The sequence below is a fragment of the Diuraphis noxia genome, unplaced genomic scaffold (assembly GCF_037042655.1).
Source record: "Diuraphis noxia isolate RWA-SAM2 unplaced genomic scaffold, SU_Dnox_SAM2 contig0003, whole genome shotgun sequence".
Classification (NCBI taxonomy): domain Eukaryota; kingdom Metazoa; phylum Arthropoda; class Insecta; order Hemiptera; family Aphididae; genus Diuraphis; species Diuraphis noxia.
Window position 1 is genome coordinate 75,975,929 of NW_028301713.1, and position 24,453 is coordinate 76,000,381.

General features: G+C 29.9%; 1 protein-coding gene across 1 annotated transcript in view; it reads left to right on the forward strand.

The window, feature by feature from the left end:
* Su(var)3-3 (lysine-specific histone demethylase Su(var)3-3) overlaps positions 1-24,453 on the forward strand; it is a 411,884-nt gene that overhangs the window by 381,856 nt on the left and 5,575 nt on the right. The window contains exon 13 of the mRNA XM_089223916.1: positions 22,045-22,197. Within this exon, the coding sequence (XP_089080042.1) occupies positions 22,045-22,197 (153 nt within the window). The remainder of the gene's footprint in view (positions 1-22,044; positions 22,198-24,453) is intronic.

A 24,453-nucleotide genomic window follows, 5' to 3' on the forward strand; every position in this document is an offset into this window, starting at 1 on the left:
TTTCAACCTTTTTTCAAATTTTTAAATAATACATTTTGATATGAATAACCATATGTTCGTTTTTTTTTTTTTTTTTTTTTTGGGGGGGGGGGGGCTCCAAGCTATCTTTCGTACCACTTTGCGGGTCACGACGCCTATATAGGTTGAAAACCGTTGCGTTCATGTTCTACAATCAGAATTGAAAAATATTTACATGGTGACGGCTGACGAGTGATAAAGTGTATCCTGTTTCCATGGACACATCGTACACGAATTGTGCACAGACATTTGGCGCACATCCCTTAGCCGTGTATGTTATATCAATTAAAAAAACGTTTTTTTTTCTGTGTACAGCTGTTATTTAATAGTTAGTACCTAGTAACTAGTAAGTAGTAAGTACACGGTTCAACGCGGGCATGGTGCAAAGACGTGTGTTTTTGGTGTGCGAGTGCGAGCGACTTGAATATGTAGCCAAACACACGTTGCCGCGGACTTTATGGATTCGCTTAAATGCATATAATATATTAATAGCTTACGTATACTGTATAATGTAATACTTTCCCAAATTAATATTAAAAACATTATTGTTTTTTTATATTTTAACAGACAATAAGTTTTCAAAATGAATAAATTTATTACTCCTTCAACAACACCCCACCGAACACCATGTTGGTGTTAACATGTTTACAATATAGAAAAGTGATTGGTATTATAACTCTAAAAGTGTAAATAAAAAATTAAAACTGATAGTTAATAAATAATTATGTTAAAATGTAAATAGTATTAAATTAGTATTATATTATATAAACAAAATGTCTGAAATTTATTATATTTATGTCTATTCATTTTACATTTAATTCAACTCAGTTTAGTATTGAACGTAATGTTCGATACCACACTGAATTGTTCGATTCGACCTATAATTAAAAAGTTTACACACGGTTAAACGATTCGGTTCGACTAGAAAACCTTCAACTATATTTTGAAATTCAACCCTCATATATATATATATACACATTATATTATAGGGTGTATCTAGATGATTTAACTATTCAATACATATTTTAAATCTTTCAGAATGAAATTGTTTAAATTTTAAACCATAAACTTTGCATATTATTATACACAAACAGTGCAACAAACAGCAATAACATAATTTCTTTAGTTACCGTGACGTGCATTTGATCACAATAATTGTTAATTTGATAATTATTATGAGTTGATATAATATAAGATAGTCTGTCGCATGTCCATCCCGTTTTCTGTGAAACCAATGGAGGTGAATCTCGCGTGACGCGTATAATCTGTAATATACGAGTTGTAGGTACAGATTATTTACGTTTTAACTAATTCGCGTACATATTATGGGTGCTCGGGACAAAGTCAAAACTTTTCAAATATATCAGAAACGATTTTGTGTGTACGAATTTTGTCTTTGTTTATCCTGGTATCATATTTGAAACGGAGGTTTTATTTTCCATACATATTTTTCAAACATTTTCTATATTATATCCATAATATAATATATATTATGTCGGCGTTTTTACTGTCGATGCATAGCTAGCGTTTCGATCTTCTTGTGCATGCGCTGCTGCAATCATTACCATCGACAACGATTGGCTTTGAAAAAATGAGTTACTAAAACATAAGCGAGTTTACAATGTAATATCGTTAGCATAATACGTATACTGACTCGATGATGATAATAATATACAATTTACGTAATTGTATGTAATGTGAGGTTCGAAAAATCACACGGCGGTTCGACGCCCGAAATAGCAGACGTCTACACGTTATATTTTTACAATAATAAAATAATATATAACCTAAGTCACACATGCCCACGAATTGACAGGAAAGCGCGTTATTTTCGGTCCCGGCAAAAAGACTTAACACGCGATGTACGTATATACCACTAATATGCGTGTACAACAGTCATATATTTCATCGCGTACGAGAAAAATGAGATACTCGGTTTTAAATTAATTTTCCCTGCGTATGCAAACGACGGCGATGTATGATCCACACACGGAGCTATATATAAATATCGCATTTGCTATACATATATATGGTTAAATCAACGTGTAAGTTATTGTAATTTTGTACTACGCAATTAACACACAAATGTGCAGCAGCACGCTACGGCGGCTCTGAATGCCGAGAGTGGTAAACAAACATAATAATAATGATATCTTCGTGGTGGTTGACGACGGCCTTAACGCGTGGAATTTAATAATATCATATTTTATGCGAATTGGTATTTAAAAAAAAATTTTTTGCAACATGATAAACGCAACGACAGTAACAGTTTTTTCAATGTGTACTGCACATGATTTATGCACACCGAGCGTGCAGTTCAACTCGTATACCGTATAACATATGTATATGTGTACCTAAATTTAATCTACGCACATATTCAAGTGGGGCCAGTGGGGGATGATTTAAATATGATATAATATACTGCGCTTCCCCGGATTGTTCTTCCCAGCTAGCTAGAGAATGTGAATTTTTTCAAAGAAAACTCAAATCTTGCAATAGAGAAATTAGATATTCAATTTTACATAAAAATATAATAACATAATAAAATGACGTAACATTTGCGTGAACCTATACCTATATATAGCACTTTAAGATCATCCAAAAGCTCAAAGTTCCCCGCGACCACAGTAGTGACAATAACATTTTAATACAAATTGAACACGTATATATTATCTCGTGCCTTAAAGATATGAAATCGTGTGATATCAATAAATTGTTTCAAATTTTAACAGATTTACTACTGTTGGGTGAACTGACTTTTCCCTTAAAAACGGTTTAATACAATCATGTTTAAATCACATGATTTATAAGTAGTGTAGGTATACAATTCGTTCTGTACAAAATATATTTATCTGCAACTATGTAATATACACGTCTATTTAAATGGGAGATGATTTAATTAACATCTTCTAACACGCTACTCCCACCGTGCTTCCAGAAAATGTGAATTTTTGTTTCTTAGAATACTCAAAACTTGTAAACGGAAATTCAATTTTTATATTTATTTAACTCCTTATTGTGTAGTCAAAAGCTCAAAGTTCTAGGTGGTCACTATAGCAATATTTTAATACAAACTTAACATGTATTATACTCGTATAATTATATCATCATAACAGGTGAAATAAATATTGTGTTAAAACATTAAAAAAAACACCTGAAAAAAATATTATCAAATCTTAGCGAATTTTCTACTTTCTGGTGAATTGACTTGTCCGTTAAAAAACGGGTTTCAAATGTAATCAAACATGCCAAATATATAGAAAATAACAACACTATGACACATTACAAAATCCTCCACGGTGGATGATGAATTCTTTTAATTTTATCTCTACATAAAAAGTAACAAATCTACTGAGTTTCTGTAACAAATTAATAAACGTAATCCGTCTAAGTATATGAACGATACAATATTATAACATTATTTTGTGAATAAACAATTTAACCGAATTCTCCGGCATATACGCACTATGTATCCTCTCACACTTACACGGTATTATCAGTATTTACAGAAAACCGTAAAACGTTATATTTTTACATCGAGATCGAGAATAATTTATAATTGATAATATTATTCAGTCTACAAATGTATATAACGTGTCATACAATAACAAATTTCCTCGACGCGCGTGAATCCACTAAGAGAGGTTTATAATATATTTCGCTGCACGTTGTAAGTGACAGCAAAACACATTCAATGTGAATTTAGTGCAGTTAATTTAGTCTGATCTATATATTTATGTGTTTTTGTAATGTATTCATTACGTGATAAATGTTGGTGATATTTGTACACTTGGAAATAAAATAACCTCTCAACAATAACTCGTATAATAATATAATATAAACGTGGTGGTTCGCGCAGTGATATTATAATAATATATTAAACACGCTACACGAGACACAGAGTGCATAATATTATATTATTACAGATTTAAAAGAAAAAAAATGATACGTGTTCAATTAAGCACATTAAAAAAATACGTATAATAATAATAATAAATACATTTTCGATCCGTTAATTCTAATTTCGTACACACCTTTGAATTATGTGACAAATTAAATTTAGAAAACATACTATAATATACCAATGTATATGATTGTATTATGCATATTTGTTTTAATTATAGGTAGTAAACTGTTTAAATGTTTCGTGGTTTAGGTATAAAGAAATAAAAACGTCAGTGTAAAATGATAATCACGTTTGACCGGAAAAAAATTATGCCTATAATACTTTTCAAATAGCTATCCACTTTCCAACTTATTGGATGGTACAATCATATAAACATATATTTTATAATATACAATTATCAATTATCTTTAAATTTTTATAAAGTGAATATTATTTTGCGAACGGAAATTATTATTTTTTTCCGCGTCAAGTTAAGCTATGTAGATTTGTGGGATATGTAAATAATAATTCATATAAAAAATACATAAAAAATAAAAAATAATTAAACGGATAATATAATATAAAATACGATTTAGCTGTTGCCGTTTGTTTTTTATTTACAACTTCTGGCTTTAAGGGGTTTTAACTTTAATTTGATAGCCGTTAAAAATAATCTTGATCTTTATATTTTTTAACGCTTGATAACCATCAATTTTATTAGTTTTTTTTTAATAATAAAAAAAAGAACCATTATAATCTACAATATAACTTTCCTGGTGCCTTTAGCATTAGTATGGGTTTAGGAAACATTTCCAACTATATAAATGTTAGTTTACTACCAATACATCCGTCATGGAATGCCTCTTTCGTAATAAATCAAACACAGTTTAGTCTTAACGCCTATAAAGTACCCGAACATAAAAATAGTTTTATTTGAATCAACAATCTGTTAATCATTTTCAACGCACAAACTGTACACGTTTATGTTTATTGTCTTTAAACGTTATTAAAATGCGTAATAATAATATTATGTAATCTTTTTAATTTGTTTGAATTTGAATTTATAGTTTTTGACATTTAACGAGTTTTCGGAAGACTGTTACGTTTTAATAATTGTCGTCGTCAAGCTTATAATAAAATGAAAATTACTCAAACAAACGTATAATGTAATAATTGAAAAATATATAAATTTATAAACAATTTATTTATCATTAATTGTAACAAAAATTATTTTTTAAGTATTTTTTATTTACATTACATAGTTGGCATTTCTCTATAAACAAACACATAATATAAAGTTGTCTATTGTCCAATAGATATTTTAATATCATATCGATCTAAAAAATATACACTATAATACTATGTTCATCTTAAATAAGCTTTCAGGAGCGATTACTTTTAATCTTTAATCGTAGCACTCAGAAACCGGGTTTCCGTTCGTGACAGATGCATAGTAACGAGATTGAAAAAAAGTTTTATCATAATATTGCAATATTAGTTACAAAAAATTATAATCGTTTATAACCATTTTGATTGGATTGCCCACAATATATACAGCTACGATTTTGATCAGATTTAAATTCTTGGAATTTTTTAACAGTACGTCATATAGGTTAAGATATAATATGTTATTATAATTCATATAGAAACTGTCGTTTTTATTTTACCCTATCAAAATATATAAAATTAGATTAAATTCAACTGAATATTATTTAAATAAAAATGGTAAAGCACCGCAAACAAGTGCTGTAAAATATAAAACGAGTGGTGGAAAAATATCAAAAAATATCATTTACATGATATTTATTGGGGTCTCAACTTATGCTTACTTTGTTTAAATCGTCTGAACGCGCGTAAGCCGAAAGCGATTCCATAAGTAAGGTATTATGTAAGTCAAACGTGAACGTTCCCGTTCAGCTTTTCTTGCTCCTCTCGGTATACTTACCCGTATTTTTACCATGTATTATGCCTTGTGTGCATAATATTTTAGCTGTTTTTTGTCTGATTTACGGTGTACGTCACATTAGCCCATCCCATATTGAAATATAGGTAGTTTGTGCTATTTATCTTTGGTATGGCATTTGTATGCTTTTGTATGATCATCCCCACCATTTGAATTTCTCTTGAAATCGAGTTATATCCGAGCCGGTCACCATTATACGTAGTTTTCTAATGAAGGGCGTTTGGAAGACTGCAGTGACTTTTCTAGGATTTTGTTTGTAAGGGGGGGGGGATTTTCACAACATTAATACAACATATAAGCAATATAAACAACATATAAGGATATATCTATGCTCAATGAATCAGATAACAAATGACGTTTTTTGTGATACGCTTTTGATTTTTCCTCCATTAAATAGACAATTCAAAAATCTATAGTCTGTTATAACATTTATTCTTCTATACGGCTCGTCAAATAATTTAAATTGATAAAACCGTGTATACACGTCCACAGCAGTGAAAGGGTTAAACACAATTATTTCATATAAAAATTTGTTACTCCTATATTTTGTATGGTAATTAGTATAAAGACATATTATATTATTAATTACAATATTATGCACGCTATCACTTATAAGGGTATATGAAAGTTTAAAAGTACTTTAGTATAAATTATATTATTCACGAATTTCGTATTACAACTATAATATATTATTTATCATGATATATATATATATATATATATATATATATGGCATAGTTAGGTGTTGGTCCTTTTCTGATCCTCCCTTAATTCCGCCACTTGTGTGGAAAATATAATAATGGTTGTCTGAAGCGGACGACGGGATACTATATACTGGTGCTTTACCGCGGTCGGAGGCGATCTATTCTCGGAAATCCTTCGATATCGAGTCTGCACGGGGATGGCACGGTGACACATAGAATTATTGAAATATTCGTTTTTCGACGACCCTACACCTATTATAACCATGGTTTTATGACGTACACGATGACGGACGAACGCATGCTGTACTGATTTATCTATAGAGAAAAAACTCATCTCGTTCGCCGGCGCCGTTTCGTATCGTATAATATAATACGATATATAAAATATGTTATTGTGTCGTCGTCGTCGTATTATAATGGAAATGTCGTGAACGCAATGCGTATATTTATAGGGGCGTCGGCGAGTGTTTCTCGCGGAAAGGATGAAAAATAATGACAGAGAAAAAACACGTCCGGTTAACCGCCGCCGCCGCCGCTCGTGTGTTGCTTTGATAGATTTCTTTGGATTTGTCTTAATGTGTGTGTGCGCGTGTGTGAAAACACGTTTTTCTCTCTCTTTATCTTCACCGTTCTCCGTCTTTGGCGATTGTTTTATGGGCGGCGGCGGCGGAGTATGATAATTAAGTGGATTCGGGAGTTCCCGGGGCACGGGTGACAAGAGAAACGCATTTGCTCGAGCGACGCCTACAACGTCACATCGTCGTCGTAGACCATCATCGTGTGGTGTGTGAGTGCTGCACGTCGACGTCGTTCGGTCTTGTTTTTTCTTTTTCCTTATTTCTTTTTCGGCCATCATTCGTCTCTTATAACACTGCACGTGGCGCGACCGCGTAATAATATCATGCACACTGGCACACTGCTGTTATTGTGCGTTATACATCATGGAGGTGGTGGTGGTATTTATCCTGCTCCTGCAGCTTCTTACCCCTTGATTTTCTTCATCTCACTCTGATCCTCTTTCTTAAGCGCCTACCCTACCCACTTTGGGTCTTTTGCAGCTGCGACACGCGTTTTCCCCACATACGATCAGAGCCTGCACAGGGTGCGTAATCACCATCCCCGAAGTTCCTGGACCGCACATATACCTACGTATATAATGTATTATATCGTGTACTTACACCGAGGTGGACGATTGTCGCGATTTCAGTTTTTTTTTTTCGAAATTCAGACATAATTATACTCTTATAGTCTTACGGTCGAACTTCGAGTAAAGCGTAAATTAATTCGGTACGAACAAACACCACAATACCTACTCCGGTTTATGGTTCGGGTTGTTCGCGCTTTTCGTGGCCCATTTCCTCTTCATTCTGAGTCTGCATAACCTACATGATATACTCATATACTGAACTTTCAATCTCGTTATATATTATAAACGTTCACGTGGACACGGGTGGGTTTTATGCCATTTTTATTTCCGAGATCAGCGTGCGCTGTTTATGCGATTCGTGACAGTAATATTTCACTATAATAACATACACTGTATTTTGCAAACGTTATTTATTTTTTTACGCCTCTAGTACACCTACTTACGACCTACCTAGGCCAATAAATATCGAGAACGACTAATATTGTATTAAATTAATCTGAATTTGCATTCGCGAATCAACCGAGTTGAAAAAAAGAACGATTAATTATTCATAAATTTACCTTTACCTACCTAGATACTATATATTAATATAATATATAATATATGCAACGTCTACTGCGGAGTCCGCGTATTGCTCAGCAGTATCGATCCAGATAAGATTTTTCGATCGCGCGTTTGTGTAGGCTAGGTAGTATATTATATTTTAGATACCTATTTTATAATGGTATAGGTATACTCGAATGGTTAACATTTTCTTTTACGCATAATATATTTATATCAATTAAAGTACCGTGTCGTAGTCGTTATACACCATCAACAGCTATTCATAATAAACGTGTATATTATAAATGTTTCGATTTTATCGTCGAGAATCTATGTAGTATTATATTTTATACTATTAGTACCTACTAGATTATCGACGTATTTGACCACAATATTATAATAATATTATAGAGTATATGTTATTATAAATTATTATATATTACAATATCAGTTAGTATATACAATACTATGTATATTATATATATATATATATACTGGATTATTGTATGTATACTATATAGCTCTTGTATAGTTTCGCGGTCATCGAAGTTTTTCGTCCTACGTAGGGGACCACGTGCACGGCGATTTATCGTCTCCATATCCAGAAACCCATTATCGTCTGACAAGAATACCACCGCTGAACGGTACAATATGATAATTCTCTGTCAAATGTGTAATAATAATAATAATAATAATACGTTCTCATCGACGAAGACGTGCAGTGTTTATTGTGTATTTGCTATCTTCCACGTACGTGTATAATATTATAATAATAAGTATAGCCTTTCCGCGTGTGTGCCAACTTATTTTTGATATAGAACACGTATATTTTAATATAATGCATGTTCGAACAGAAAATCTTATTCTCGTAAATTGTTTCATTGGTATTAGAGAGCGTACATTATATTATGTAAATAACGATTTTAATATTTTTTCAAAATAAATTCCAATCTATTCTTTAGTTTTGACACCGTGGTATTAATAACGATTTAAATATTCGAGACAATATATTATAATAGGTACTATTATTTTGTATAATGTATGTAAATAAATTGTTTATTTGTATACACCGAATATATTTAAACTACTAAATATAAACACATTTTTTATAAGTATATACATTAATTATTATAACCTGTAAAACGTATTATGTGTATATAGTGTATAATATATTATAATGTAAAGTGAATCAGTTAAATGTTATATTGTAATATTAGTTACATATTATAGTATAAATTAACTATGCCTTTGGGACAACGATTTATTTGCAATGTATCTACAAACGGAAATAAAATATTACTTATTAAAATAATATGACTAATAGCATAATTTGAATACAAATTGTACTGTCGAAACTTAAATTTGTTTTTTAAAAACTATTTGTCTCTTCACTCTTTATATTTTTTATAATGTCGAACAACAATAAATAAGATTAATAGTTAATAGCATAATTGAATCTACTTTTGTATCATACACGTTGTAAGATATCACTAATTGGTATTCCTCCTTATATTATTAACAATTATTAAAAAATGGATATTAATCGACACATATTTTGGCTATTATACTCCGCTGTAGATTGAAAATATTCTTAAAAAAAAAAAATTGAATGTATCTGGTGCATAACGTAAAATTTAATAAAGTTTATAGAAGGAAACGAAAAATTTATTTTAGTACCTATTTACTTATTGGGTAGATAATATTATTATATTTTTAATAATTTGCTCAGTCTAAACTAATAAAAAAATATTTCATACAAAGGGTTACAGCATAAAACTCTTTGTATCAATCAGCTATTGTAAATATTAGATTTTTCTTTTAATGGATTATTCAACTTTAGTTATCTACTCGAGTTTGAAATTATTGGTATAATAACAAAATTAAAGTAAGTCTCTCAATCCATTTTTTCATATCGAGTAAATAATAATCAATAATAAGCAACATTTAAATGAGGTATATTTAAAAAAAAAAAAGTTTTAGAATAAAAAAATAAAAAGAGCCAATAGATTATAATAAGGATGTATTTATTGACTCAAATATAATTGAAAACGCTTGAGCTTATACTTTATAAACATTGAATTCCGAGTATTCCACTTGATATTTTAAATGTATTAATAACGTTTTTTTTCTATTTCTTTTCTTGAAAATATCTATTATTGAGTACACATATTTACATATTTATGTAGCTACTTGTGAATGGGACATTTTTAACGGTTTAAATGCGACATATGTGATTCAATTTTCGTATTGATATTTTATAACATCACAGAATACTGTACTTCACATCTAAAGCTATGCCTTGGTTCCTAACCCACCTTGCATCTTAACCGGTTTTCGAAACACTTAACATAGAGTTAAATTTCTAAATATCGGACACCCTCCGATATTTTCCCGCCACTATTCAGAGCGTTAAATTTGTATTCCGTTCCTAAAAATCTTTCTGTTACGCTTGGAAATGTACCTATGATGGCTATTAAGGTATTTTAGTTATTTCCTTTAAAGGTAGGTATTAGGCACCTATATATTAAAAAAAAATAATAACACTTTCGTGGCAGTTTGTGAATACTATAATCTAGGACGTTTCTGCAGGTGATTTAGCATCGCACCGCGGATTTTTCCGAACACCATTCAACTTCAAACGTCATTGCAATGATACATACATTATAGGTACTATTGTGGAAGCTAGTTGGCGTACGATTATAGTAGTGGACGATTTTATATACCAGGGTCGTGGTGGAAACCTGCTTTGCTAAGCACTGGCGGCCACAGCAGGACGGACCGCGATCGGAAAATCCTATTAATTATATGGGTTCGGGGGCTCAGGCCGTGTAATGAGCCCGTGGCGGCGTCTCAGAGCTCGCACACCCGATCGTATCGCATTTCACGTCATCCGAAGGGCTTGCGGTGGTCGCTCCGCAATGATAAAAGACCCCGTTGGGGCGACGGCAGAATTCGCTATATAGAGGTGTATATTATGTGCATATATATATATGCAAACAATATAGTAGTAATAGCTGCAGCAGCAGTAATAATAATAATAATACAGCGTCGGTCGTGGGTATATATATATATATGAGACGGACGGTCGTGTCACGTTCCTAATTAAAATTACTAGTCCGGCAAAGACGCGCTTGGTTATAATATATATGTATATGATATAATACAATATAATCGAACTATGGGCGCTAATACGACGGAGGAAACAGTGGCGTACGGTGAAGACGGCAACAACGAAGTAGACGACTGCAATGATACTATATATATACAACTACGGGGGTAATACTCCGGGACCGCGGGGGTGGCGCGCCGTGAAGGGTAGTGGAGTGTTCGTGATTTGTGTGGCCCGAGGCCTGTCCCCGGTCGCTGGCTGCCGTTATATTGTGCGACAGTAATACAATAATATATTATATCGTACACATTATATACAAATATACGTATTGCATAATATAACGTATCGATGGTGGAGGGGGAGGGGTGATATAGACACGCGCTAGCTACGTTGTATATATAGAGCTTTGTGTTTATCCCCGCGACGTTATCCTCATCCCCTATAAATATAATATATAAATATACGTTTGAGTATATTATATTATAATCCGCTGGTGCTCTATTAAGTGTTATACGTGTTTGCCACCGCTGCGTAGTCTAACCTCTATAGTACCTATCCACTACCTCTAATCTATATTATGTTGAATGATATAATATTATTGCAGCGATTCTCTACGAATCGTGGTGGTACTCAGGAGGGTAGTAGCACTTCTACTGTATATAGGCGGTATAGTATACGGAAAACAAATACATTTCTGTATTGTTTTTTGTTTTGTAGGTACTTTGTTATACATGTTAACTGTTAAGTGTACCTAAATTATTATCATTAAAAATATAATGACTGCATTTCTAATATCTAGTTCAACTATTTTAAGTCATAATTAGGGGTGGGATTTCGATGCATGAATAGTGATTATGATCCATAATACCATACTTAAGTGGCACGCGAAAAAAATTTGTCGAACCTCTGAAGAATTAAAATTTTTTTATCATCTCACACTTTAGTTGTGGCGCCCTTGGTTGGCCCTAGGATCTAGCCCACCTTTAAAAGACTATTACTTTCTAATTGTCTCAACTCCATGATATTTTTCATACTTACATTTCTGAAATAATATGATAATATTTGTATTCACTTGCATATATTACATTTTATATTCGTATATAATTATATACATATAGAACAAAATATCTTAATTTTGAAAATCAGAAGTAATAAAGTAAGGATAAGATCTAAACATTTATTTCTTTTTTGGAATGTTCTGCCTGTGGTTAGATATAATATATTAATATACCACTGAATAGTTCTCTTCTTTTGCAGATCGTTGGAATACTGATCCACTTTGGTTCCCAGTCCGTTATAAACGTATACATTAATTAGTTTATTATTTACCCATACTATTATGACTTCAATCATACGATAAATTGTTTATAAATACATTGATTTTTCATTGAAATTTAAACGATGCTACGGCTTCTTCTGCGTCGTGTGACATACATTCTTATATTATATATTTATATATTATACAGACTTAATTATTTAAATCGAGATGATCGAACGGTTAGTTACCTACTGATAATTATCACCCAAGGTTTTAACTAATTGACGTTTTTATTACTGTCATAAATATTATAGTTTCTTCAAATTCACACAATGTCAATTATAAACTATCTTGTATATAGATACATAAATAAAATGAAAGCACAATAATTACTACATGCGAATGGATAATTTGAAAGATATATTAACAGATCGATATCAGTGGTTACCAACCATACCGATTAATAGGTTATGATGTTAACAAGACGTTTGGTAGTTTATAAATAAATGTTGGTTGTGCGTTATATAAATATTCGAATGTTTTCAAATTTTGGAGAATTAAACACGATATAATATTTTTTCTAAAATAATATCATGTCTCTAAATAAAAACCCAAATAATTATTCTACGAATCACAAAAGACGTGTAGTAGGTATTATATGTATATAATATTATATTGAACCCGTCTGAATAATCTTAATCCGACATAATGATTTAATCTCACTTTTGTCATGTAAAGCTGATATAATACCCTATAATACTCATACTTCAAGTTGTTGTACAACAATAATTTGTATTATCTAATTATAATAATTATTATTATAGTCAATTGGTATTGATCATCATAGGAAGGGCCACTTGTACAACTGTTGGAGGTACTGCTCGCACGAATCACACGATTCAGTGGCGACGCACAAGACTCGACGGGATTAGGAGCAGCTATCTGTTCTGTATATTATTAATTATTATTTCGTGCTTTGGGTATTATACGGTGATAATTCCAACGATCGAGTCGTGTGTACTTACAACCGATTACGTCGTCGATCGAAACTGTCCCAAGTCCTTTATGTGTTGCAGTAGTGACTGTCGAATTGTTGTTCGCATAATTTAAGGGTTCAACTCCAAGATTATATTATTTTATACGACGTCATATATTGTAATAATCCATATGTATGTATGTGTGTGTGCACTTGCGTGCGTAATCTTGTATATGTTGATAATCCTGTATTCGAGAATGCGTGATCGAAGTCGATTTTTTAAACGCAACATATTATAAAAGAGGGACTCAGACTATAGGAATTTGTTAGCAGGGTCACAGACTTAGTTACAGACAATAAAATATTAAAATATACTTTGAAATTGCATAAAATTTTAGACTTGTGTTGGACGTAAAAACCACCCAGAAATTATTAGTTGACATTAAATCTATGTGTACTTTTATACTCTATAGGCATCTATTTATTTTTTAGTGTTCAGACTTGTTACAGGAGTAGTTTTACATTTTTAATTTCCCATTCGAACGGCTCGCTTGATTAAATCCCTAAGCGTTTTGGGCTTAGTCCTATGACATATTTAATATATTTTAATACGTACACATGATATTATTAGCAAGTTGCACCAGTTGATTATCGATTGGCGTAATTAAAATTGACTACTTAACCCTAATAGTATGGCGTTCCGTAGCGCCGCTGCCTCTTTTTGCATTTAGGTAGGTATTTATATATTGTAAAACGATTGAAGTCGTATCGTATAATAATATACTATAAGTAGGTATACGATATACGTTATATTATTACGTCTTATATAAAACATAATATACCTAAGGTCTTACATTACACCTTGCCGCATGCCCATCGCGTCGTCCGCGTCACAGCAGCAGCAATAACTATACGGCTCGGTATTGATTATTATTATTATTATTTAATATTTAACTCTGCACTATAATAATATATGCAGTAAATGGGCGCATTAGTTGTATTATTCCGACAGTTGTCAGAAGTGAGCGAGACCGCTCGGTGAACGACGGCGACGATGACGGAAGAGTGGGCAACGGGCTGACCGTTAACGGGTAGGCGACGAGGACGGGTGAGAGGGTGTGGTGAGATGGCCAACAGCGGATCTTGATAAAACTTTAATACGTATCTGACCATTCTGACCGAGCCGTAGTGTTGATCGGAGCAATTATAACTGAACCCCCTACAGTTTGACTTTATCCGTTTCTGATCTAAATTAGAACGATTTTTTTTTTTACTATTACTGCCGTGTATACATATTAATGTTCACCGACTAAGTAGTAATCCGGTCCCATTAGTGTAAATTTAGGCGGTATTCCTTTTTTATTTTTTATTTTTTGATATTTAAAAAAAAAAACGGTATCCGGACAATGTTCATCTAGACCTCAAGCACGTAGGTATATAATAATACAACGTGATAATATTATTATATCCTCTATATACCACCTAAATAATACTATCGTTAGTCAGTCGTCTATATAGTCACACCCACATGGTTTATGGACCAAAACACTTTTCTCCAATTCTTCGTGGCGACTGCTGCAGCACTGGCAGTTTGCGCAAAACCTCAGTTCACGCTGAGAGCGCGATCGGCTTTTAATAAAATGAGTCACTTATGTAAACGAGGTTAATTGCATTTTTATAGGGATATTGGATAACATAAATTTCAGATTTCTAATATTATTATAGCAATACACTCGTACCTATTCATATAATATAGGTACCTATACTTTAAAGAAAGAATAGTGTAAATATTTTTATATTTTTGACTAGATTTTGTATATTTGTCGAATATAATAATAAAATTAGTTTTAAATTGTAATTTCTTTACTTATCGTGATAGGTCTACTATACTTCATTATAGTCGCATAATAGTGTGAAAAAACTCTATTGACGCAATGTAGGACTTAAGTCAGAATGTATTATCCGCGAAAAGGATTTAACAATGATTTAAAACAAACACAATTTCTAAAACAATAAATGCACTGATTGATCGATTGGTTATATAATTCATAGTTTAACTTATCGTCTCGAATTATTTAAACGAAATCAAACTTGAAATAAACTGCATTATAAATAAGCTAAAAAAATAGGCGTTACAGTAGTTAATATTATTAAAGTCGTCGTATGTAAATTCTATAATTGTGTAACACATATAATTGTATCATACATTAAGTACTCACAAAAGACATAACCCTCGAAACACAATGAGAGGCACGTGATGGCTTGACGGGGTGGTAGTTTCAATGATATGAGACCTATACGTGAAACATGAATAATACATTTTTGTGTATTCGTATATTCAATGTAATACATGTTCTCAAGAAATAATTCAAAAACTTAAGTTGAAAAATCTTGGTTTGCGTAGTTATTTTGATAAAGCGTTTCATCATTTTGATATGGCACGCACATCAAAATATGTATTTAGTGTAAAATAAAAGCGTACTTATACCTGATTAAATCAAATTAAGCTCTTGATAGAAAAAATGAAGCCAGACTTGAACAATGAGATAATCTATTATCGACGACTTGGTTTCTTGAAGTGCAAATAAGTTGTATTTCAAACTAGCTATTTAAACGTGACTGACCATAGTTTTAATGTTTAAAATATAACATGTAAAGATGCTATACATTAAAAGTTGACTTAAAATAATATTCTACAATCAGCATATATGTAATAATAATAATAATAATAATAATATTTATTGATAGTAAATTATAAAATTAAATTTACAAACATGTTATACAACAATACAACATAAATTAATTATTATCTTTGGTTCTCTTTTCAAAATCTAAGCTTGTGCAAAATGAGAGAATATGTGACACAAAGTCGTAAGTAATTAAGAAAATAAAAAATATAACAAAAATTAAAATTAATATGGGCGTAGCTAATATTTCAATCAGGGGGGGGGATTAAAACAAGATTATAAAAATGTGAATAATAAATATATTAATATTTTAAAGTAAAATAAAAAAAACCGGTAAGGTAATAAAATAAATAAATATAAATAAAAAAAAAATTGAATAAAACAATTTTGTACGTATAATTATATTAATGATAATCGTCTAGGATCTTCACAAAATCTATTTAGAGTTTTCTGTTGTAGTTCTTCCCCTCATTAATTTTAAATTAATAAGAACAATATAAATAAAGATAATATAATATGTATAATATGTTTATTATAAAAATATATTTCTATATTAAATAAGACGATGACCGTCTGAAGTTGAAAAGACAATATTAAGCACCTACATTTGTATAGCAAGAAAAATATCGGAAAATTGAACATTAAAAAACACAATACCTAAATTATATAAAACACATTGAAATTTTAAATTATATTATTCTTTATAGCGTATAACAATATTTTATTTATAAGATTTATCTTACTATTTCTTTTACTTGTTTCTTAGGGGAGCTACATATGAGCCACACAAGTACACAACTACACAAGATACCTATTATAATATATTTCATATAAGTGAATAAAATCACAATAAAAAAATTATTTCTGTTAATATAAGTTAATATTGAACACATCACAACATATTGCGTAATTATTAGTTATTTGAAATATACAAGCGATGACTACCTATAAACAAATAAAAACAGTTTTAATTTTAATTTGTAGGTTGTATGAATTCCTTGCAAAATGATAAAACGTTTTTTTAGTATAGGAAATAATAATTAAATTTCAAAATCTCAAGTTAACCTTTTGGCCTTTGCTAGTTTACTACATCAAACATTTGAGGTCCACTTATTATTCACTTATTTTAATCTGGATTAAATGAGAATCTAAGCTAACCAATTAGTTTTCTTTCGAACGGAGAGAGTTGTATAGTATCGTCACAAATTACAACAATGAGTGACATTATAATAGTAGTATTAGTCATCGAATTAGGTACAATGATTCAATTCAACTACCACGATGCCAATTAAAGTAATTGTGTATTTACAGTTACTTATTTATTTATGTCCAATACAATAACCAGGTTTTTGTTCATGTCCACGATGGTTTTGAAATATTTTTGACATCATGTTTATTAGACAATTAAGTTGTTTTTTTTTATCGTGTACAAATGTTTGGCTATTTTTATAATTATTACTAAAATGTAACATTTTTACAGTCACTACTAAAAACACTTTCAATATAAACCATTACAATAAATAAAGTTATAACAACGATTTCTATGCTCACAAACCATTTGTTTTTGAAAATAATTTAAAACGCACAATACAAACAATACGTATTTAAGCCATAAAACTTATACGATCGCCTAGATTGTATCCAAATCTAATAATATATTTTATTTCCAACGCATAATATTTATTATCATTTATCTTAAATGAAAATCCCGAATGATCACAACCATAGTTGGCCATGTTTAATAAATGTTCGTTTGAAATAAATGAAACGAAAAGCATTTCATTATTGTGTTCTTTTTATATATGCAATGAAATATTGTACGGCATTAATACTATTGAATTTCCAAATATAACAACTTGTCTCGTTTGATAAAATGATAAAATATCGACAAGATCAGTTAATAACGACAAAACCAACTATAATACCGTCGCATTCAATAACTATAATAATAATATGTGATTGCACCTTTATTGTAATATAGGTAATTAATAATAAATAATATTTACTGTACCTACACTGTATCTGATAATATCTACTATAGTCTATTATATAATATTTTATTATATATGGCTCCTATAAAATTGTTATGCTAAATATTAATTGTTAGAAAGTTTTTAAAAATTCACTGCTTGTGTATTCCTGGAATATGTATGGAACATTTTACTCTACAAATTTATTAAAGTTTTCCAACGGTACTAAATATGACCCTATTAAACTGCTGGACAATAATGTATTCCAACTATATTATAAATTGACATTTAAGACTTTTTTAGTAGCAAATTTTACATATAAAAGTCCAATATAATCTCTTCTGTATGTATTGCTGCATAACAAATCACTTGAACAATATTTTAACAAAAAAAAAAAAAAATAGTTCTGATTTTAAAATGTACCTACATCAACAATAAAAAATGTATGTTCGTTTAAAATTATTAGTAACCAGGACTGCAGTAATACATAATAAACTACCGAGTTTTACCTTAAAAAATCATAATATTATAATATAAAATAGATATTATGACAGAAAATCACGAGTTTAATATAAATATTATGTTAGAGAATTGTATAGGATGACTGTCAATCGCATAAAACTAATAATAAAAAAACATTGATAACGTAATATTGATATGAAAAGAAAAAACATAAACATATAAATAAAATTGTAATATTCAGTAAAACCATTGGTTTTATAAAATCAATGGTAAAACCATTGTACAATTATTTAAAAACTGCTTTTTATGAACAGTACAAAAACGAGTTAGTACGCTGCAGTTAGTAATCAATTTATTATTATTTTATCGTAGGTATATTATGTATATAAAATAATATATATATAGATAATAGGTATATAATACGCATACGGCATCGGTTATAGGTATAAGTCATATCCGATGTTGTTTACCTACCTACCTATAAAGTATGCTAAGTTATATTATTTTCTCGACGTTTAAGCACTCTAAAGCTACGATATGATTCATAAACGAAGAACATGAAAATAATCGTTGTATTTCGTGATTGAATTTATAAACATACTCGCACAACTTTAATGGTTAAAAATGTTAAAATATTATCAAGATAGTAGTAGGCTTGTTTAATTTATTTTATCATGGTTAGTGTCGAATAATATGCGCGTATCTTGTATAAAATATACAAGTTATTACGTAATCTTAGTGTTTTAATAAGTTATTCTATAGTTTCGCGAATACAACTTACGATAAGATAACAACTAAACATTTCCTCAAATTGAGAGACACACACACTGACACTGATATTAAGAACTTGGTCTTGGGACTTTCAGGTGTGCCATTATAGTATGCATATTAGTCTAGGGATCGCAACTTAATGTACTTAAAAAGTACTATACTTATGAGTTTGAAAAATTTCAAATAGGATTTAAAAATATGCACTTAGTTTTGATTATCCAGAATTTTCATATTCATAAATATTTAACTAAAAAAAATTTGGATATTTTATTGTTTTTACTAAATATTTATTAATACAAATAGAAAATTGTAGTAACCATACATTTTAGAAACTAATCCCTTTTTGTATTAACCTAGGTGTGAAAACTTTCAAAATAAAATATATAAGTACATTATATTTTCATCGCCAAATTTTCAATTAATTGTATTACAAACTTGTCATTAATCATAAAATATACTTTAAATAATAATAAAATTGAAAAATATGCTCTTGTAATTTGAAAATCACTAAATATGAAAAAATATATGCACTCTGCACTCACCATACATTTTTATTTATTTTTTTCATAGTGTCGTGAAAATAATTTTTAGATCTCTTAGCGATAAATTTAATAGCCCCGCTCTAAAAGAAAAAGAAAAATATTGTGAATGCAACAATTTCCAAATTACATATTACCTATATATATATATATATCAACAATCAACGATAATTGCACATTTTCAATGCATGCATTGTCTGTGGAATAGGCATAAGTCATATAGCCGATGTCGTCTATTAAGTATGGTTAATTATAATACTATCTTCTCGATGTTTAAACACTTCGTTAAGTACCATATTATGCTTCATACACGAAGAACAAGAAAGCAATCGTTGATTTTCGTAATTGATTTTATTTTTATAAACATACTCGTACTAGTCGTATTCGTAATGGTTAATATTATTATTGTCGCGATTAAAGTAACTATTATAATAAGTTTCTACATAGAAAAATAAAATGTTCACATGGATTACTTATAGATGAAGCTGTTCACTAACGGCACCTCAGATAAATAGTATTTTATATAATGATATGCTCCTACCTTTATGTTTCATAATTATATATTCCGGTTATCACGTAATCGTGGCGTTCTTACTTTATAGTTTTGTGGTTAAAATGACTTAGGTACGATAAGATAATAATTATACATTTCTTCAAATTGATACACATGCATACACTGACACTCCTATTAGAATTTTGTTCCAGAACTTTCAGATGCGTAATATTAAAATATGCATAATATTATACCTACCTACCAATGCACCAACTACAACGGCACATTTTCAATGAACAGATTCTCTGCATATTCGCCTCGCCAAAGGGTGTGATATTACGACTCATATTATACGACATATATTATAATTATTATATTACGATACCCTACTCGCTCTCATTGTCTCGTGCCGTGCAACTATACTATATGTCTTTGGCGATGATAGGGACCGAATATAATAACAGCGTGCTTTCAGAAATCTTATTATGCCGGTCGTTCTAATTAACTCGATCCGTAAACAAAAGTCCAAAGTTCCCTAAACGCCTGTAAGATAATCCACGTCTTGTCTTCGTATAGTTCGTACACGGCCGCGGCTGTTGTAGTATTTTAACAATAAGTTTACTTCCCGTGTTTCCAAGCGCAGTCGTTGCATGGACTTATATAATATGAAGTTAAAACTACCTACTATAATAATATGCCACTAATCATGATACGTTTATGTGGCCGACAACGGGGTTATCATGTTTCTGAAAATATCGGAAAGGTCATTCCTCCCTATCAACTTTTATTATCTCGTGCAAACTTCATCTTGCAGTAGTAACTAAGTTAAATTATCATGAACTGAATAATATCTTAAAATATGTTTTAGAATATTATTATCGTTTCTTCAACAACTGTATTATTTTCGAAAAATTATCTATAGATATTCTGTAATTTCGTGACATAGTAAGTTTATAAGTCAAATCTATACAAATATCAGATAAGATATATAGGTATTATATTACAAGGTGTTGTGAATTTCTTGTTTGTAGAAATAAATAAGCAACATTTTTATATTGGTTTTATATTCTAATCAGTGGTTCAATGCAAAAAAGTTATGATTTAAATCTTCGACAAAAGTAAATCGAAACTCGATTTCCTTAGTGGCCTATCTTGTTTTATTATTATATTTGTTCAAATTGGGAACAATCGCATGTTTCGAAAAGGATAAAACAAGCCCCGGGGATATGAAAATATAAAATTATTCTCCAGAGGTAATTCAATATGTTCAATACGAAAAATTGTTTTCTGTTTTCATACCTTCGGGCTGTTTTGAATGTACAAAATTTAAATAATAAAACTACGTTTCAATATTTTTTTTCCCTTATGTCAACAGTTTTAAACTAATACATTTGGCTCGATCTTCAATTTAACTTTTTATTGTTGTGATTTTTATTTTGTATTTATTAATGCGTATATTATATTCCATAATGGTATACAACGTGGTTTAATAGTTTGTTAATATTTTTCTGTTTACAGTGCGAAATGGTTACTCGTGTGTACCTGTAGCTATGGCAGAAGGTTTGGATATTAAGTTAAATACTGCTGTCAAACAAATCACTTATGGCCCAAACGGCGTGGAAGTATTAACTTCTAATCCTCGATCAAATACAAGTGGAGTCTCATACAAAGGTAATGAATACTAACAATTATAAATCTCTTAACTCATAATAGTTCCCACCAAGAACTTAAATATTCTACATTTCCTAAAATTTAATGAAATTAATGTACTTGAATATTGAATGTTTGATAATTGAAATAGTGACACTGTGACAGTATCGATATAATATATTATAATTATGTATATCAAGTAAAGAAGAAAATGTAATGAATTTACACGAATCACGATTACCAACCTTTAGAAAATTTATACCAATTACTTAAGATCCCATTTTTTGAGGTCTGCGATTTTTTCACAACCTTGGTTGATACTCATATTTTAAACTGTGAAACCAAATGCTAAATAAATATAACGTTCTAAAAACACGGTCGTGGAGTCGTTGATTGATATTTGGATACAGATTCGGTATTATTGTTCAATTTGTGTTTGAATTTCAAATTAAAATCGGATAGATTAAAAAAAAAAAAAAAAACGTCAGATTTTCAATGCAATATGTTGTATTAATTCATTTTCGGATGAGCTAGGGGGAAAAATTTAAATTATCAAATTATCAACCCTTGTTTGTACACGAGTTTGTTGTAATCTCGCGTGGTCAAATACGTCTCGTCAGCCTTTTGTTGTTTGAAATTCATTTATTTTCGATTAGTTTTTTATTTCAATCGAATTCTCATTGTGCACATTAAACACTCATTTATCATCTATGGTACAAAGCGTGTCCGTTGAATTCTATACCTACTACTGCAAGTCCTTGTATGTGAGGAGGTACAAGGGGTGGATTGTAAGTCAAAGTGTTTAATATAAACAATATAGATGTAATTTATATTATTGCATTAAAAAGGTCATAATTTATTTTATTTTTTACCTAATAAAATTTTATATTTTTAGTACCGAATATTCTATAGTTGTCTTTACCGGCCTTATAAATGTATAAGCAATAAATTATTATAGTTAACTTGTTATTATTGTTAGACAGATATTATATTAATAGTATAATAATTACGATAGATACTTACATATTTTTTAGTATCAATAGGTACATATTGTAATTCATATACATTTTAACTGCATAATGAATCCTTGGTAATAATAAAATATTTATAATAAATACATAATATATTTTACTGTATAATAATAATATTCTATTATTGTTATGAAAATATGGTTTTCTGTAAAAGTTAGAAACTTATTAGTTCTGTATCAGAATAGTCTTGAAACTAATGTCGGCTAATAACCTAAGTTGTTGCAGCCTTATTTCTTTAAATAATAAAAAAAAAATAGTCTTGAATATAAATATGTCACCGAGAAGAGCTGTTTTTGTATATATTCTTTTTCAACTCATTAATATAGAGTTGATCGGTTCTGATTGTTATATCGTACCCTTTGTATTGATTTTATAAAGTATTTATGTCTTCCATTATATTGCAATAACCTAGTTTTATACAGTTGTCCATAAAACTATTGGAAGTTTTAAACATATAGTATCAATAAACAAAAATTACCTTTGATAGACTTACCTAACTTCATATAGTGCATAAGTTATAGGTAGTATAGTCTGTATTATTAACGTCTGAATTTTATAAAATGTTAAAGGAAATTTAAAATTAAATATTTTAGGTGGGTAAAAAGTGTGGAGTAAATTTATAATGCCTAGTACAAAGGTTGAAAAGCTTAAAAGTAATAATTAAGTAGGTACCTGATACTATATTTCAACTTGTATAATAAAATGGCTAAAAATGTTCAAGTGATTACATAATTTAAAACAATTTTTTCTTTTTGTATTTAGATTAACTGATTTAACTTTGAGATTCCTTCTCTATACTCTTTCTTAGCTTCTATTAAAAAGTCTTCGAAAGTTGCTTTCCCAATGCCTTCTGTTATTGTTATAATATTCCTTGAAAATTCGATTTTCAGTATTGCCTTATCAGTCTTAAAATATAGTTTACCTTCAACTATTCTAGCTACCTATTGTTGCCTTAAAACCATTATCATTGCCTATCTTAATACATACGTGTTTGCTTTTTTTCATTTAACTGGGATAGTGTTTTGATGACGCAAGAAACCATGGTATTAAAGTTACAAAGTTAGAAAGGTATGTTCGATGTGAAAAATTTAAATTTCATTATGACCTATTTTTAATAATGTGTTTGTTATCATAGCCATTTCTCGACATAATTTTTTTTCTTTATCTATTTATAAAGGCCCATCTAAAGTTTAAATATTACAATATTCCACTATCAAAGCCAATCTCATAAAGTTTCAGTAAAAAT